This window comes from Polyodon spathula, chromosome 3, assembly GCF_017654505.1.
Source record: "Polyodon spathula isolate WHYD16114869_AA chromosome 3, ASM1765450v1, whole genome shotgun sequence".
Lineage (NCBI taxonomy): Eukaryota > Metazoa > Chordata > Actinopteri > Acipenseriformes > Polyodontidae > Polyodon > Polyodon spathula.
The window spans coordinates 52,829,297-52,849,802 of NC_054536.1; the positions used below are offsets into that span (position 1 = coordinate 52,829,297).

A 20,506-nucleotide genomic window follows, 5' to 3' on the forward strand; every position below is an offset into this window, starting at 1 on the left:
CTACCTAATATTTCCAGTAATACAGTAATTACTAAGGCAGCTTAACCAGTATTTCTACACCACACCTGTGCAGTCTGCATGTTAGAAATAGCTATTAAAGGAGTAGGCACAATAAGTCTTTCATGGGGTTGGAGCCAGGCTGCCTGTAGAGATGTCACTTGACTTCTTGGAGAGCCGCCCACTGACAGGACCAAGCCCTCGGCAGGACGAAGTTTGCGTTGTGGTGAGGTCACCACCGCAGAATATGAAAGGGCTGCGTCGTGACTTAAAAAGATTGAAAACATATAAAAAAAAAAAAAAAAAAAAAAAAAAAGGGGCCTAAAAAAAAGTTAATAGAGGTTGTCCTTTTTGTGATTATATACACCACACCTGGATGCAGTCTGAAAGGGAGCTAGCTAACTTAAAGGTAGAATGTCTTTTTCTTTTTATTTTTTATTTTTATTTTTTTTTCGGGCTGGACACAATAAGTCTACAAAGGAGTTAGGAAGAAGCCGAGGTCTGCCGTGAAGAAGAGGAGGACTGTCACTTGCCTTTTTGGGGGAGAGAGACGCCCACTGGAAGGAGCAGCCCATAGGGCAGGACACGAGGAACGCGTGGCTGCAGTCATTACGTTGTAAGGTGAGGGGTCACCACCGCAGAATAACAAAGAATTGAAAGGCCCTGGCGTCAATCATAAAAAGATTTTTAACAGGAAAGCATTTTTCATAAAGACAGCGAGGTTGCTCATGCTTGCAAGGGGACCCATACCTGCCTAACCTCTGGAATTGTCATGGAGATTAAATCACAATTAAATACCAGTCCCCATAGTTCACTTAAGACTGGAGTAAGATTCCACCTCATAACATCAATAATTTTCTTTTAATGGACATTTGAAAAAAAACAAAGATAGCAGTGACCTCTATTAAGCCACCTATTCAGAGAAGAGGGATGCAGTTACAGGGAGTGATATTGTGGAAGCTCACTGATGCTTGTCTTTCCAAACTGAGCACAGGTGAGGTCACTCCTAGAAAGCAGTTGCATTTAAATGTAAATAATTAAAAGATATATTTCTCCCTCAGTTATATCCTTATAAATACCGTTGTGCTAGCAAGCTACGTATTCAACAACACTATAAAAAGTGACAACATGTTTGACTTTTTGCTTTTGAATCCCCAGGGTGGCAATATGGTGGTAGGATATTGAAATACATAGAGAATGCGTGATGATTTGCTAAAAATTGCAATAACCAGCAATCCGGATTCCTACTTAAATATTCAGGACACTATTGTTGTGGTCTCTGACACTGCCACTACAATTGTTTGAACTGTCGGAAGAGGAGGAGGAGGAGCTAGACTTGGATGAAGACCACTAATTTTGATGAGTACGAAACAATTTCTGTTGGTACTCATGTGAGAACCTAATGATAAATGTTATGTGAACCCCCGATTATAGTATTACAATGTATAATAAGCACAGCCCATGTGGTTTTTATTAGGCATTATCTTACGTCACTGAACAACCCTGTCTTATTTTTAACAATTGCTATCTGTTGTATGCCATAGAGATAAGAGCACCTACCTGTCAAGCTAAATTATTTCACTAAACTTAAGAGACACCTAAGGAAGTCTTTTAGGTTGAACAGCATCTTTCAGGAAAAGTCATAGATAGACACATACTTCTATATGGATCAATAAGTAGTAGGATGGAATTTCTAAACTAGAAAGAACATCAGTTGCATTATTATAAATGCCCAGTAGATGGGCTTGGATTAGAACATTATTATGTGCTGAAATCCATATTAACCGCCGCAGTAATTGCATAAGAGGTAAACTGGAATGGCCTTATTGATCATATCGACTATAGATTTGATATCGCAAAAGAATAGTATGGATTTCTTTGACCAAAGGTGACCCCATAGATGTGCTTCCGATACTTTTGGGTACATTTCAAGAACAGCTATGGATTTTAGATGCGGCGATAGGTTTTCGATTTCTAGAGGCTATGCACTAGCAAACCACTGATTGTTTAAAAGACCTCCGAATCCTGTGAATGAAGCGTCCGTAAATAAAGCCAGGTTGTGAGGTGCTGAAATTAAATCATCATAGAATGTAGACAGGCCGTTCCAATGCTGTATGAGAGCAGACCACATTTTAATGTATTTCCTAGCTTCTGATGAAATATTGATGTAGGAGTCCAAGTTTTTTGCTGTTGATGAAAGACCAAGTAATCAAGATATAAATGTCTATCCCTGGGGGATATTGCGAATTGCAAAATTGAAATGGCCCAGCAAAGAGAGCAGTGCGCATTTCCCGCTCTGAAAGTTCTGAATAAGAGTCGATTATGGTCAAGTTTAGATATGGGAAGGCTGGCTTCAAACTTTTCTGTGTCCAGTATGATTCCTAGAAATTCCAGTAAACGAAGCGGGGGGTGACTGTTTTTTCTTCTGTATACTTGATTCTTCGCCCAAATTTGTCTTCCCTTGTGGATTGCTCAGGTGGAGCTGAAGGGATTGAGATTCTGTTTGAAAAGTAGGCAGGATTGATGTAGACTGCTGATCTGAAGGAGGTTGATGAGATGGCAGCTTTTGGGCAGACAGTGGCGGGTGGAACCACTGACCCTGCATGCGTTAGCTCTGAGACCACTGAAAATCATGTTGAACAGATCTAAATCAGGTTGTGCCCAGTTCATGTGGTTATCTGATGACAAAATAGCTGCTGCGTTTGCTGAAAAGGATTTATGGTAGTCGGAAAACCTTTTGGTTTTGAATACGCGGACCACCAGCTAACTTCTTTTAGCGAAAACATTAAAAAAAAAATCAAGTATGGAGTACTTACTACATATCTTTTCCGCGGATTCTGAGGTTTTCGAAGATAACTTCTTGTTATCAGAACATTCTCCGTTGCAGATTGAAGGCTCGACTAATGGTTTAAATAGGAAGTAGATTTGATTGACGATAGGTGATCAAAGTGTAAGGAGGAGCCTAGCTCCCACCCCCTGAACCATAGGTTAACATGACAAAATAAATACTGTAAAACAGAACTTTTTTGCAGCAACTAAACTTCGTTAATGACCCTCACACAAATGTTTACGCTTTTGATCTACTAGATTAAATAACTCAAAATCACAAAAGTCATTCGTTTGCACAGTCTTGGTACATAGCAACAATCTTATCCCTAAGGATAATGGAACATACTTTACTAGTATACACTACAGTACACAACAATAATACAAATGTTAATGCACAATGAAAGATAAATGGCAATGGCATTTCCATAAGGGGTAGCATACCTGGTTATTTTGGCTTGTGCTGGAGGGTCATACATGTTATAATGTCCACTTATATGTGGTGGTTTGGTGGCCTCAATAACTTTTTTCATTGGCAGATGCTACTGCACTGCTTCAGATGCCTTTTCTTCTGCATTTGGGTCAGGAGTTCCTGGATTGTTTTAAAACTTTACCCAGCGGAGAAGCATTTAATGGTTCTACCCAGAAATCTCTGGGACTTGCACCATGGAAACCTAGCGGAGAAGCATTTAATGGTTCTACCCAGAAATCTCTGGGACTTGCACCATGGCAACTGAGAGTGTGCACGTGACCACAAATAATGTGCTGTAGGACTGCTGTTGCAATTACCCATTTTTCTTTTAACACTAGAAGCACAAAGCCGGTCAATTTGACAGTTTTGGGTTTTAAATTTTAAATTACTCTGCGTTGCGGAATGTAATGTGTATGCCCGTTTGGGACTTTTCCTAAATATACACAGCTCTGCAAAAGTCTACTCTGATATATTATGAGCATCAACAATTTATTCAAAGCCTCCACTAATATATTCTTCTATTATAACAACCTTGACTTGCAAAAAGAAGGAGAAACATTGAGTGAAATAGCTCATATCACTTGATTTTCAGGGTGTGGTATCCGAAGCATAACCAACAAACAGAGAAACATCATCTGTAACTGACAAACCCAGGCCTGGAAGGCACAAAAAGTAGTCTAACAAGGATAAGCAATACTTGAAGATAATATCCTTAAGGAACAGAAAGACGACGTGGCAGAAGGCACAAGTATTATTGTCCATCCATCAACGTCCAATATATATATAGTCCAATTTCTGTGTTCTTGTACATATTTTAGCCTTTTAGTCTTGTTTCCCTTCTTAACGGAGGTATTCCTACTGCAACACACCCTTTAAGTCCTGATTTCAAGAGTCATTGATGGACAACAAAATTCAGTATAGCCAGCTATTATTGTCAGGAGAGAATGCCACGTGACTGGAGCACTGTCTTAGGATGATCAATTATTCATATCAAGAAATTACACCAAATGCCTGAGGATTTTATTTTCCATGTTCTAAAATGAACTTGGTTTAAAATGTTTCTTATTTATTTAGAAGAGTTGCATTTGCTTTATAAAACTTAGACTTGAAAAGTCAAATGTGTGTACAGTTTTAACTGTGTGTATGTCAGACAAACCTTCAGCTTTGTGGAGTTCCAGTGCCAACTGCTCCCTGGCCTTGGTCTCTTCACTGAGCCTCTCTTGCAGCTCTTCCTGACGTTTCACAAGTTTGTTGATCTCAGCATTGCGCTTGAATGACTCGCGCATGAGCTCTATCTGGGTGACTTTGGCATGTTCAAGCTGAAAAAAAAACGCAAACAATATTTTTTCAATTTTCTTGCAATTACCTTGTGTAAAATAGGACTCAACTTAACTTTCCCAAATAAACATGCACATGTATATATATATCTCTATCTCAGGTAGTGGACAAAAAATGGAAACATCAATGTAAAGTCACTTAATAGGGCGTTGGACCCTATTCTAGAGTCTACAGCCTCTGGAATTCTGCAGGAGGGATACAGCACCATTATTCCACGAGAAAGTCAATCAACTCACGCCTGGTTGATTGAGGTGGAAAACACTGTCTCAGGCGTCATTCCGGAATATCCCATAAATGCTCGATTGGGTTCAGATCTGGTGACTGAGAAGGCCATGACATATGGATAACATCAGCGTCATATTCATCAAACCATTGGGCAACCACAAGTGCTCTGTGGATAGGGGCATTGTCATCCTGGAAGCCCCCCCCCCCCCAGCAGGAAAGAAATGCTGCAACATGGGGTGAAGATGATCACTCGGTACAATTATGTAGCGATTATCATTTACTTTGCCTTCTATGGGAATGAGTGCACCCAAACCATGCCAGGAAAATGCTCCCCACAACATTACAGAACTACCAGAACCCTTCACTGTTGGAATCAAGCACTCAGGGCTCTAGAGTTCTTTAGGTTTGCGCCACACGTGCACTCGTCGAGAACAAGGTGAATCTGACCATATCACATTTCTCCACTGCTTGCTAGTCCATTGCCTGTGCTCTTTACACCACTGGACTTGCAAATGTGCATTGCCAAGTGTGATGAGCGGTTTGTGCACTGCAACCAGACTATGGTATCCCGCTCTGTGGAGTTCTCGGCGGACCATTTTTGATGAAACTGGCTGCTTGTGCCCCAGGTTGAAATTTGCAGTCAATTGATCTGCAGTTGCTTGCCTGTTGTGCCTTGCACTTTGAATTAATGCATGGATATCACGATCCTGGAGTATATGCTTCTGCCCACTGCTGCTCTTTGCTGATGTCTTTCCCTCGGAGTTCCATGCTAACATCACCTTTGACACCATTGCTCATGAAACATCAGCAAGTTGAGCTGTCTTGGTCACTGAAGCTCCTGCCAAACGCGCCCCAACAATCAACCCTCTTTCTAAGTCATTGAGGTCTCCTCTTGCAGCCATGCTAGCCATAATTATAGGCAACCAGGCCTGTCCAGCATTTTTATCCATGACTCTAAGTATGCTGGGATGTGATTTGCTTAATTACAGTAACGCATGAGCCACACCTGTGTGGAAGCTCTTGCTTTCAATATACTTGGTGTCCCTCATTTAACCAGGTGTTTGCATTTTTTGTCCACTACCTGTACATATATACACACACACAGTTGTAGTTAAAAGTTTACATACCCCAATGGAAATTTATAATTTCTAGAACTTTCACGAAAACAAACAATTTTAGTAAAAATCTTTTGTAGCAAAAGTTTTGCTTTTGTGGATGGGGAAAAAAGTTAAAAGAAATAGATGACTACAATTAATTATTTCAGCAAAATAACAAAATTGTCTACAAGGTGCTAGAAATATCAATATGACAGTGCAGAATCTAGAAAATGCTGGATTGCAGGTGAACATTCTTAGAAAGTATAAAAGGTTTAGGCATAGGATGATTGCTGTCATTACCAATAAGTCAATATGTGAAAAAGTAAAGAGCTATCTGAAGACTCAGAAAATTATTTGTTGTCATAAAGCTAGAGAAGGATACAGGAAGATTTCCAAGAATTTGAGTATCCCAATTTCAACTATTGTTTCTATTATGAAGAAGTATTATGGTACTGTCACAGCGCTCCCTCTGTCTGGAAGAGAGACATTTTTTTCACAAAGAAAAAGTAGAAGAATTGTGAAGAATGTTAATAACAATCCAAGATTGACTGCCAAAGATATTCAAAGTGAACTGGCTGTAAGTGGGACTGGGGTTTCCACTTCAACCATAGGTCGAGTACTGCATGGTGACTGTCTCAATGTTCGCAGGCCAAAGAAAAAGCCACTGTTAGGAAAGGACAAAACAGCATTTGAACGATGGATGAGAGTTCTGGTCAAAAGTTTTGTGGAGTGATGAAACAGAAATCAAGCTATTTTGTCACACCAATAGTAGTTACGTTTGTAAAAAGTCTGGTGAGGCACACAAAGAAAAGAACACCACACCTACTGTCAAACATGGAGGTGGTAATATCCTTCTATGGGGTTGTTTTTCCTCTAATGGCACTGGAAATTTAGTTCCAATACATGGTAAAATGTATTCCATAGAATACCACAAGATATTGGCCAATCATCTGAAACCGTCCGCTACAAAACCTGGCTTAATACTAGCACCGCCATAGCCACTTTTTGAAAGGCTTTTGCAATTCAAATTTAAATATCTCCTAGTATGTGAATATCTTGTGCATGTCCGTTCTTAAGTGTTACTAAATATTTGAATAAAATACCCATACTGCGTTTCAGCTGCAGAGTCATAAAAATTAGTAAGTTATAAGCATTGCTTCTGCAACCGCCAAGACCTGCAGTTTACGCGGCACATTGAAATTAATATAGTATAGCAGACAATTTAGTCTGGGCTTTGTAATAAAATCAAAATCATTGTGAAATAATGTATGATATACTCCTGTCAAGTGCTGAAACACTAATGAAATTCATTCTACACGTCATATATCATAATTATTATTTATTTCATTACAAAAAAACACATTGAATCACAATACAGGGTAAGTTATAGCTAAGTTATTTTTTCTCATCTGCCTGTCCTCTGAGTTATCACCAACAGCTCAAGCCATGCAAGCCCCCCTGCACTCCACTACACTCCTCAGGCAGAACGACTGTGCCTCAGAGTGTGTACAGGTGTAAAACAATAAAAAAGTACGGCGTGGATATACTGGATCAAATGGCACGGCTGGATTCTGTCAAATGTGGTACTCGCAGGTTGCCTGTGGATGTTTTTTTTTTAATAATGTTTTGGGCCTGGCAGCAATCAACATTTTGGTTTTGTACAAGGAGTGCACCGGCAATACAATCACTCGGACTTCATTTTGCAGCTAGCCCTGGAGCTACGGCAGAAACATTTTGATAAGAGACACGATAGACGGCTAGCAAATGCCCCTCAACCTTTAGCCAGCGCTGCAGCTACTGGCACACAGAATAAAAGACAATGCAAGGTTGCTAAATGCAATAAAGAGAGAACTTTTGATGTCTGCGCCCATTGTGAAAAGGCAGTCTGTGGCAAATGCACTGGTACAGTTGGAAAGCGTGTTTTCGGTGTAGATTGTACTTAGAAAGCTGTAATAGAACTCTGAGCAGACAGAGCCTTTTAACTCTGTTTCACTCAAAGCGCTTCCATGTTGCATAAGTTATGTTATATTCTTGTTTTATGCTATTTTTATAACTAGTTATTTATGTTTTATAATTGTATATGTGCATACAGCTTTCTACACTTGTTTACACAGAAGTTTATTGCATATAGTTTATTTTATTACAGTTTTTCATGCTTATGTATATGTGCTCTTTTTGAAAAATAAGAAAAAAAGTTTAATTTTCAATATAACTATTAAATTGTATCCGATGGTTTGTTTTTCATTTTCTTATCAAAGCCGTTTTAAAATGGAACCGCACATTTTGCTGGTGCGGCGGTTGTATGTAATCCGAAATCTCGGCAGTTCTAGAGTTAAAGTGCAACTGGACACATCAAAATCTATTTCAGAACACTTAAAGAAGAATAAAATCAAGGTTCTGGAATGGCCTAGTCAAAATCAGAATGAGAATCTTTGGTTATGAGTTGAAGGCGGCTGTGCACAAGATAAGTCAATTTGAATGAACTGGAACTTTTGTGTTGAAGAATGGTCAAAAATCACTAAAGAATCATGTCAAAAAGCTCATTGACAAATATCCCAATCGTTTAAAGAGGTTATTATTGGTAAAAGGTGCCTCAACTAGCTATTAATTTAATTCCTCATCAGGGTATGAATACTTGTGAATTACGAAAATGCTTACACTATTTGCATAACCCCTTAAAATCAACGGCATAATATTTTGATACGCCTGTAATATTAAAAGAGCCAGTAGGGCGAAATGCTACCCGTGCCTATTATCCTGGTCAAGAGTCAATGGTTACACAACACAACAGCTGGTAGATTGAAGACACACAGCCATTTTAATATTAAAAAAGCACTTCTATTGCAGTTGAAGATTCTTCATATTAATATGCATATGACCTATGAAAATATTTTGTGATACATAGTACTAATATCAAAGCAAGTTATTCAATTTGTTATAATACATTTGGATTTCTGCATCATGAACCACAATTATGACACAATTTAGCGTATCACTTTGGACCTAGCTATATACCTAGCTATATTAAAGTACTTTAACCTTTGGATTTTTTTTTTTTTCATTTTTGGAACTTTCCAGATGGAGACAAAAATCAAATGTGCATTTGTAAGAATGATTTAAAATGAGTGACAGTGACAATTCTAGCTTGGGGGTTAAGCCAATTGTACAAAACTGTTTTTTAAACCCACATTTTAAAATGAAGTTAGCAAGAACAGAACAGTGGGTCACAAAAGAAAGAATGATCAGTCCAAAATGTATACCAGTTCTTGTCTAAACCTGAAACATTGAATATAAAATAACTTGCAATATTTATTGCAATACAGCTCTGTTAAAAATTCACGAACAGGTTAAGGTATGTGTTAAATAGAATAGCAAATATTCTTGGTTATTATATATTGCTTGGTACAAAGCACATTTTTTAAAGGAAATGAATTGAGGAAAAACACTAAAATCCTTATACTTACAGAGTAAGGTGGAGTAGGTAAAGATATTTTTGAGACAACTTTAAGAAGATGCCCATTGCTTCTGTGATTGACATGAGTTATATGTGTTTGCACCAGCACTGCATTTTTCTCATTTAAGCTGGTTGGAATTGGAAATGGTCTTGGCAAAGGCACACGAGTTTCAACTTCATATATATCTTCATCTTGGCCTTCCACCCACAAGCCTCCCACCGTTTGTGATTTCCAATACGTCCGATAAGAATCCATTCCATAAGGCACTGTTGGAATCCTATGCCACTGCTTCAATGCCAGTTGTAGAGACAAATGCCATTTGTGAAAGTGACTTCTAATATGACGGTGCCCAAGATTAGTCACACTGAAAAGAGGTAACCTTGCAGAGCTAAGCAACTGTCTCTATGGAACTGCCAGGAAGAGCCTTGAGTAAACAGTACGCATTCACATGGGCAAATCACAAGGTGCAGCAGGACCCAGGTAAACACAGATATAAGATCCAAGTCACACTGAAGTTTGCAGTTTGACAAAATTAAAACTTTCCTAATTGGAAAATATGCTTCCAGACCTTCCTCTCAGCAAGTTTCTCAATGAACTCTGGGTTAAAAAAGCAATCAGAATGATTTCAGTTTGGAAGCCGGTGAATTAGATCATAAACACAACACAGAGATCATGTGCAGTTTCCAGGCACTGCATATAACAGCCAGTCTCTGCCATTAACCGTGTTAATACTTCCAGGTCTCCATAACAGCAGCAGCTCAAAGAAAAAACAAAACACTCTGGCTATTAACTACTTCACACAACAACCAGCAGAGAGTAAAAATGGCAACATATAGGAGGTTACTTTCCAAAGTAGATTTTCTCACCAAAGCAGGTAAACACAGCTGATCACTTCCTGCAATGAGTGGATACAGGATACAGGTCTACAGGGAAGGAAGGAGTGGCCTAGTCTGTACCTTCAGGCAGGTTGAACTGCAAACAGCAGTCCACTCTTTGAAAAAAGCCTGTCAGACAAGAATCGGATTCCACGTCAGAGAAGATAAAACCCTATATTAGTGTTCTGACAGGTTTGCATCTCCCTGTGTAGGACTCTGTACAGTATCATGCAAATAGGCTAACCAAATTCAATTTGTAAAATAATGGCTGTACTGTTTGCTGTCGTTTGGTCATATGAACAGTTTTGAAAGGCCTTGTTGTAGGTATTTTACGCAAATCATTACGGCATTTTTCACATTTCAATATATAAAATTGTCGATTAAACACATTCCTGCACCAGCAGGGCAGTTACTTGCAGAAAGTTAAGACATTTGTGATATATAATCATTGCCTTTGTTTTTATAACTGCATAATTAGTATGTATAACAGACATAATACACAAGTTATTATGCTTTTATACATTTTCTTGTTTAGATGTTTGTTTCTTAAAAGGTTTGTAATGCTTCTAACTTCCGAATGCCTTGTCTGTAACTGGGTATACAGCTTCATTATTGTGCGGGAACAAAGCAGTCACTGACACTATTTTTTATAATACTGTTCCTTCAAAATACTTTAAAAACTAACCCACCAGCTATTAATAGATCTATAAGCATATTCATTAGCAAGCACACAGCTTTGTTAGGTAAGCCTTCTAGTTTTGCCAATTGATTGAGAAGGCATGTGTTCTTTTTTAATGTTATTTTTAAGGGAGTGCCTTAAAACATGCAGTATAATCATGCACCAGCTGTAAAAGAGCAGATGTGTTCTTGAACATTAAGACACCTCTGGCACTTCAACAGAAACATTTCTAAACTATGGGACTTCATTTAAATCTGGGGAAAAAAAACAAACAAAAAAAACAACACCTGGTAAAATTTGTGCCTTTTTTTTTTTTTGTACACTTGGCGCCCCATACTAAACTGCTCCTTTCACTCCATGGTAACTGATAACTACTAATTAAGAATATTAAAATATCTAAAACGTTTGTGAAAAAGTTCCAAACCCTACAACTCTGCATAACAGAGAAGTCCTGGGATACAAATCAAGCTCATATGGACACTTTTGCACCTACAGCTGTTTTGTTGAAATGGTCACCTCTTGTACAAATGATGAAATTGTAATTTCATTTAGAATTGATTTTATATTGAGAACATTGTATTTAATATGTTAACAAAACATTGGCACAGTATGACGAGTACACTGAAATACCCCAATAAGATTTACATCTTGTTTTCAATTTCCACAAATGGGTAGAGACAGACAAAATACAAAGACAACCAACTGTATTACTATTGTACATGGGCCAGAGAACAAAACAGATTTCCATGACCTTCCAATACGTTGTCTAACATATAGGCTGTGTCTCCGGTTCTACAAGTCCAGGAGTGCTGATCTACAAGTCATTTGAAAGGTATGTACTTGGACTAACCAGCTGTTTCATTATTTTTTTTATATCCGCTTTAAAAAAAAAAAAAAAAAACAACAAACAAACAAACTTTTGGAATGATTTTTTGTTTATCTGTGTGTGTGTGTGTGTGTGTGTGTGTGTGCGTGCATGCAAGGCAGGGCAGGTGATAACTATAGATAAAGAGACAAGACTAACTACTGTAGCAGCATCTGATTGTTTATTTTTTTTTATTATTGTTGTTTTTAATTATATACATATTTATTGTTTTCCTTTTTTGAAAATGGTTCTCCTCAAGAGATGGACAGAGGCAGAACTAAATACATGCATCTGATGCCTAACTAGCTGGTCATGTCAATTTAAAAAAATATATATTATAAACTATGTATTCATTATTATTAGTTTACTTTTTATGTTTTCTTTGTTTCTGTGTGGGTGTATGTATGTGTGTTGCCATGTTTTCAGCTAATGTTAACAGATCCCCTGCTTGAGTTACCCTGTAATGACTGCACACCGTCGCTGTCGCTAGGCAGCCACTCGTGAATCAGCTTCTGGGAGCACGGCTAACTAAGTTTGTAAACAAATGGATACAGCAAGTGCTGAAAAGGAAGACAAACTTTGGTAATATTGAAATTAGAAAGCTAATCTAGCTTTACGATAAATACAAAAGACATACTAAATACTAAGCAGAATAATGCAATGACTAATAAAAAAACAGCATGCAAGTAGGTATTTGGACTGTGGTACAATATAAAACATCTACTGTTGACTTTCTGTGAATGAATGGAGTAACGTCAACATTTGCACTGACCATTAAAAGTACAACCAGATATGCTCCTTGTTTTGAACTATTTACAGGTTTCTGAATAAACAAAGTAACTTGAACGAAGAAATCTTGTCTTGGACATTGTTTGTACATTTCATGAACCCGGCCAGCTCCTCCGAAGAGTGAAATTAAACTTTAGTGGCTTACACTTTCAATGCTATACACACACATGTATATGCCTTGTTCTTTATTTTGGGTATTCAAATATACAAAATACACAAGTTGGCCACTGTGCATTCGAATAGGAAACTATTCAAAATTCCCACCCCTAGTATGTATTTTATTTTAATTATTTGTTTTGTTTTTCTTTGTTTTGAAAATAATCTTGCTATCAAAGTTTTGTCAAGTTGTAAGTTCCATTTTTTTTTTTTTTTTGTTAAAAAAGAAGTAATTACTCAACATCCTGTGTGGTATTTCCAAGTCTCAGTTTTTCGAAAGTCTCAGAGCTGGTCTGAGTTTGTCACTTCGGAGTTGTTTTTCTTAAAATACCATGAACATAAAACCTTGTGTAACTCTGCAACTTTGCTCATATATGCTCTACATTATTTCTGTATAACTTGGAAAGTGGTCAAAACTGGCAGTTTTTAAAAAAATATTATTTATTACACATTTTTCAATATTTTTTGGGAGGCATGGCTTATATGAAAAAAAACTATAATACATTCCACAACAAAATACATTATATCATTGAAAATAGCTACGTAATGTATTTCTGTAGATATACTGGGTTTTAATTTATTGTTTGAGGTTGCCAAACTACAAGCGCTAAAACAAAAAATATTCATGTGTATATACAGTCATTCTGCTTACGCAGCGAAGGGTTAAGGGCAGAATCTCCAGAAATCATTATGGTTGTAAGTTAATGATTTCTAGGTTCTTGCGCTCAAACTACAACCGAACAATCCCCACCAAGTAAAGCACAAGCTATTGCACTGATATGTAAAGCATAAACATGTGAACAATCACAACATTTCTATAACTTTATCCCCTGGTCAAGTCAGGCAAAGGCTGCTTTACCTGATTTGTAGTTTCAGTGATGGCTTCCAACAGTTTTTCTACTGCCACTTGAAGCCGGGTGCTGATGTTCAACATAAATTCCTCATTCTCAAGGTCGAGTTCCGCCCCGGTGAACATTCCGTCAGCAAGCCTCTGCGACATCTCCAGCCCCTCGTCTGTCTCTCCAGACCAAGCACTAGCATCATCTCCACCTGCATCACTGCCGTGGCAGAACTCAGAGGAAACACCTAGAATGTAGCAAATATGGATTATTTTTTAATAAAGTGTATATATTTTTTGATGATAAGAACTACTTGCATTTTTTATTATTGTGAAGTTGATTTTTTTTTTGCTATTTTCATCATACTTTGAAACTGTAGGCCTGGAAGAAAATATTGGAAGAAAATACTGACATGGCCAATAACAAAAACACAGCTGCATCTCTAACTTACCATTACAACTAATCATAATTACAGGGTACTTGGAGGCATTTTAGACAAAGCAGGAGGCAAAGTTGCTACACACCCAATTGGAAATATACAACCTAAACCAGGGCTCTTCACCTGGAGGCTCACAGGCCACATCCAGCCCACAAGAGACAACTGAGTGGCCCGCCAAAAGTCAAAGTATCAGGCAAAGCAGCGAGCACATCACACCACCCCTTTCCAGTCACTATGTCACTCAGCGCAACTCACAAAGCCAGTTCCACTGAGCTCTGCTTTGCCCACTCTGTGGGTGATTTTAGTTTTTTTTACTTGTGTTGCTATTAATTATTTTGAAAGTGAGATAAACATGGCTCTCTATTCTAGCTAGTATAATAAGCTACTATAATAATGATGGTGAAAATCGTAGATTCAACATTAAGTGGACCAATAAATACCTTACCAACTGTACCGAACGCAAAGCCAATGTGTTTATTGTACAAGGCATGTGTGTCAGTAGTTAAGGAATACAATGTGATTAAGTTGGCTCAAGGAAAGCAGTGCAATTTTCGCAAGTTTTCATTATATATACATTTTTAAAGGGACTGCAAAATCTTTGTATAGTCAATTATATCATACAGGACCAATACAACAAGCACTTAACAGTACTAAAATGTACAGTAATTTTATTTTAAAAAATACTGTATGCGTGTGCTGTCCTATATACTTTGCATTCTATACCTATACACACTGTACAATAGAGTATTTATTTTTGTCAGTTTAATGTACATTTATTTTCCTAATCCATAGTTTTTTTTTTTTTTTTTTTTTTTTTTTTTTTTACACTAATTAAAAAAAAAATTATATCATACAAAGGAGATTAAAAGTTTGGTCAGAAACATCAAATGTCATCAGTTGTGTAATTTTTACTTTTTTTTTTCAGTCACATTATTACACTACTTATAACCACATTGCCGCACAGTTCTAGCTCTCAGACTTTATATTATAGTACAATATAGTAAATATTATCGTATAACAGTTATACTGTTAATATGTCACATATATTTTAAAATGTTTGTAATGATACTCTGTTAAATGTTCACACTGTTCTATTATTAAAGTACTATTCGTATGGTAATATTTGTAAGTCTTGGTCAATATACTAACATTATATCACATAATATTTATTATATTGCTTAAAAATGTACAGAGTTCTGGCCTGCCTACTCCTAACTTTTTTTTCCCAATCTGGCCTGCTTAAAAAAAAAAAAAAAAAAAAAAAAAAAAAAAAACTAGTTGAAGAGCCCTACCTAAACCATACAATTCTTAAAGTTGATTCCTTTCTGGTAATTTACATCTATAATCATTCATTTGAGGTACTAAAAAAAAGTAACTTTATCAAATGTCATTTTCAACGGTAATGGATCACAACCTACTGTTTAATACCTGTCATTGCACGCTAACACAGAAAATTCAGCGAAATGTCACACCCATCTAGTTTTAAAGTAACATTTATAACTGCATATTGTAAAACTTATCATGATGAAATAATCATACAACAGTACATAAACTATATCGGAATGCTCTACTCCCTGAACACATGTACTGTATGCTGCAAACAAATATAAACTGCACACATTATTAGTTTAAACATCTAAGTTAAATAGTAAGTAATAAAAAAAAAAAAAAAACACAATTAACACAATTAAAACCTTAAAACAGCAGCTGCATTGACTGTACAGTAGTTCAAAAGTCAAGTTAAAAAACAACACAATTGAAGGGCCTTTTTGGAAAGGTATGGCAATTGTTTTATTAAGTATAGGCTAAAAGGAAAAAACTGTAACACATAAAACACAAACAGTACATTTTGATTTATATTTAACTCAACTTTTATTGCCACTTGAGTGAATATGCTTATCAGTTTGATCACCCATAAAAAAACAACAAATAAAAAACCTGCATTCCAGAACAAACCACCTGTTTGTCCTACTATTAAAACAAAAATTAAAAGCTATTTCTTCAAATTAATATAAAGGATAATTTCATCTCAACTGAGAAAATCAGGATGCTGGAATGTCACGGATTTCTAAAAAAAAAATGAATCCATAAGAAATGTATTTTATTTTTTAAACATATTATTTAGCTGTAACCAGGGACTAAAACTGCTACAAATTGAGGGTATGGTCTTGGAAACTGTAGGGTCAAGAAAGTTTAAACGTTGACCATCACAGCATTCCAACACCCAAGTTTGGATTTTGTCCTATTTGAAATGGAATGAGACTAAACAAAATATCTGTTTACCTAATGCAAAACAGTGCTAAAATATACAACACTAATATGATCCCCCTCTACAGCACAGCAACTTCTTATGTGCCTACTAAAACATATTCAGTAAACAGGACCAAAATACAGCCCTAAAAACAATGTATATAAAATTAAAATCTAAACAGATTAGTGAAAACTAGTCCGTCCATTATCGTAATTATTCTCTTAGTAAATATTAGTAAATGATTCTCTTAGTAAATATTACATTTCTGTGAAGGTAACTGTCCATTTATGGTAGCCTCAAATTCACCACACGATCTTGAAAATAAAGTCATGTTTGCACACTTTTATAAACCGCAGCTTTTTCAAGATGAACACCTATATGATTTAAAAAACATATGCCAACCAATATTAATGTCAACAAAAAGAGGAATAGCATCTCTAAATCAAACAGATATGTGAACACGTGTGTTAACTGTATCATTAATATGGCCAAAGGTTAAAAAAATGTGGCAGTAAAATGATTAATTGTTACTAGATAACACTGGTAATGAAAAATCATGGAATATACCTATGTAAAACTCTACCAAATATGAAGACAATAACTCAAACTATAATTTCTCTTTTGTAGAAACCTAAAAAGTAACATTACCTCAATATAGTAGCAAATAACATGTCAATGTTACCAACAAATAATTTATAATCCTCAGTGACTCAAACAGTCTCAGAGACAGGCTTTGATAACGGGATTTGTAAAATTACTGCCACAAAACGTTTATTTTTTATTGTACTATAACCTTGAAATTGACCTTAAGAATAATAAAATACATTTGTGTTCTCGGTATGAAGACAATATCTTGCATTCAGTCTTCATCATTTGGAATTTCGTATTATGGAAGTAAAATGTTTTCATTAAAAAACTAAATTAAATGGACATTCTGGTTAAGCAATGCCACCTTCTATATGTGCACATACAGAAACAGGATATAAATATGCAGTTTTGTAGCTGAAAAAAATAACTGGGTCTTATATATACACACAATGGACATTTTCGTAACACATTTAAAAGACAGAAATGTAGAATTGAGTTAATAAAATGCTTCTGCAGTAAAAAAAAATTAAAAAAAAGTGAAGCATGGGTCCCTGATTAATAATGTATATATATAAGGGACATTTGGTCACTTTGCCAACTTTCTAAAACATCATTAAGCAAATAAAGAATGGCCATGGAATGTGTCTATCTTCTCACATCTTTTTGCCATTTCTAAGAAGCATGTCATCTTGAGTTTTTCAAGCTAATGATTGCTCAGTCTTGACATTCCAAATTCTGAGACACGGCATCAATCCTTCAATTAGGAGCTAGTGGTCAGCAATCTGTCTGCTTTCACAAGTTCAGAATCAGTACATCTTTACTCTTTTACCCTTATTATTTTTATATGGTTTCTCTTGTGAACTACAGATGTGATAAGAAAATAGGTTACACACAAACATTTAAGGTAAATATAATAGCAATGTTAAAACAATTGCATTCAAAAGTACAACATTAATGTAAAAACTACTGCATTCACATGTGAAATTTGCATCCTCCCCCGCTTGTATAGGTTGATAAAGAAAGTTAATTTGCATTGAAATTAAAACCAGCTATCCCATGATCAGCAGCACGCAAGTTCCATTTAGTCAAATTACTTGGGGGGCGAGGGTCTTTGCTCTTGAATTCCTAAATTTAGAGGTCTTTACTTTCTTGCTCTAATAAAACTTGAGTAATCTCTAGACATCTCACACACCTAGACATTAGCACAGATGCCACACATCAGTAATTCCTAATTGTGGTAGCCACATTGGATAACGTTGGGTCATCCCCTAGCTGTCAAAATTACTACACGCATGTCTTGAGAAATACATTTGTCTCTGTTATTAGCCACCTAAACCTCTTTCTTGGACATAAGAATATTACACATCTGTTTTCAGTCTTTATTGGGTATAATATGGCTGAAACAGCTCGACTGGGTAACAAGCCTTTTCGTTAATGCTGTGTGCTGTGACGTAAATGTGATGGTTGATGCACTTCAAACACCTTGGGGACAGTGACACAGATCAGCTATTAAGCAACTAGGCAAATAAGACAATGTATCCCCGTGCAGTGGATGTGTTTGCTCAGGTTTTAAGTCAGCTTAAAAGCACAGATTTCTATGGCAAGGTCACGGTTATCTATTAATATAATGTAATATACCAGTGTGAACACATTGCAGAAAAAAAAAGAAGGAAGCACAGCTCAGGCGACTGAAGAAGCACAATGTGTGGCAAAGTAAATACTGGTAATGAGTATGTTGGCACAAACCGTACACACCTCCTCCTGCTCCGTGGCCTTGGACAATGTGTGGCTTTAAGGGCTCCTCTGATGCTTGTTCCCATGCAGCTCTTTGTGGACGACATTGTCGCTTACTTGATGCAACAAGTAGCCCCTCAACATGGCGACCTATCGTCTCCTCAGCAGCAGCAGTTGTCTTCAGCACTTCTGATAAAACAATTCTGAGCCTTTCATTAACCCTCTGCAAGATATTCCTATTTTACGTGAAGACAAGATATTAAGAAAATGGGTTAACTCTTTTTTTAAATGCATTATTTACTCTAAAGGATGAAATGCTTTTTATAGTACTATTTTATTTTCATGCTATTTAATTTACAGAAAGGCAAGCATCCAAGACTCATCTTGATTAAAATAATTGTTCCCAAAGTCGGTTACCATGTCAGACTGCTGCAAATATATGTGCTTTGAAAAATACACATACATTGTAATAATATATACTATGATTGTATTATTTCTATTCATTTAAAATCAGGTGTTTGAAATGGAAATAGAAGCGTAACAATAAATGAAAAAAAAACACAATTTTCCATGGAACAGAAAAAAAAACGAAACTAAATTAATTCATTACATTCTGGAACAAACTATATGTAATTATTTTGTTAATCAGTTTTTTTTCCCCGTTCCCTTTTAGCCTATTCTCTGTCTCTTCCCATCATTATAAAACATACAACAATTAGAAAAAAGCATTTTTCCCATTGTCTTGCACCTCAGTGGTCAACGACAAAGCATTACATCACAGCCAGCTAATGAAATTCAACATTACATTTAGCTTGCTTTTCCGTAGCAGCCAGCGAATCAAATAGCAAGATATTTGCCTTCAGTTCCGACTTTCACCTTGCGGTCAGCTACATGCTGGATCCACGTTACGTGATCATTCTTCTATTCGCTACAAACACGTACTTATTTTAAGTTATGTACACAGAAAACAAGCTGTACAAGTATGTGTGGCATGTGAGCATGTTGTTAATCAGAGATTTGTCCTGGACCTACAATTTGCTATCTTTTAGCTGCATACTTTGTTAGGCCTAAGTGTTCATTTTTTAATTACATTGCATTCTGTCAAATTACTAATGCATATATATTTCTATATTTAACTTAAAAATAATATAGGTATGTAGGAAGTTTTTCAATACTGTATTTTTTATTAAGTTAAGAACACCGATTTTTCAATACATAATGTTATCAGTTTTAGTTTCATGATACATAAGTTGCATGCCAAATTGTTAATGTTAAGATAATAGCAAGAGTTAAGACATTTTACAGTCGACTTGGGAAAATAGCAATGTTTATTGCATAACAAATTTATTTAGTTGTATTCTCAATCATTTAACGATTCATGATTTAATTGTTCAGTGTTTCATTTTCATTGTTATAGCCAAAAAAATTATGCTGAAAAGTTGCACGTGTGTATGTTACATTTGTTATATGACTTACTGTGAATTGTGCATTCTAATGATAACAATGTTCCCCTTTGTGCTTAATAATAGTGTTCATATGTAACTGATTGTTTAAAACATAGTAGCTATGCAATAAGAAATACGTAGGTCATGGTAAATATATAATACTTTGAAGAGATGTTTGTCACAAAAATGTTTTTGGTATTACCTTAATTATTTAAAAAGTATTTAAATTCATTCAAACAGGAATAGAATGAAATTTGGTTCGAATCCCTGATTTAAATTATAATTGGTACTTGTAAATTCAAGACTTACGGAACGTTACAGAACCATCTTATGGATGAAATATCTACTGGAAGACTTTTGTGACCCCAGCCAGATTTTAACCTGGGTCTATAATATAAAGGCCTTAAAGACCAGCAAATACGTAACTTAGTTCAAA

The 20,506-nt window shown here is 36.1% G+C and overlaps 1 protein-coding gene across 8 annotated transcripts in view; it reads right to left on the reverse strand.

The window, feature by feature from the left end:
• Positions 1-20,506, reverse strand: part of LOC121313172 (A-kinase anchor protein 9-like) — a 151,188-nt gene that overhangs the window by 69,820 nt on the left and 60,862 nt on the right. For all 8 annotated transcript variants that reach the window (XM_041245459.1, XM_041245458.1, XM_041245463.1 and 5 more), the window contains 3 exons: positions 18,647-18,861; positions 13,634-13,860; positions 4,452-4,614 (listed from right to left, as the gene is read on the reverse strand). In XM_041245459.1, the coding sequence (XP_041101393.1) occupies positions 4,452-4,614; positions 13,634-13,860; positions 18,647-18,861 (605 nt within the window). The remainder of the gene's footprint in view (positions 1-4,451; positions 4,615-13,633; positions 13,861-18,646; positions 18,862-20,506) is intronic.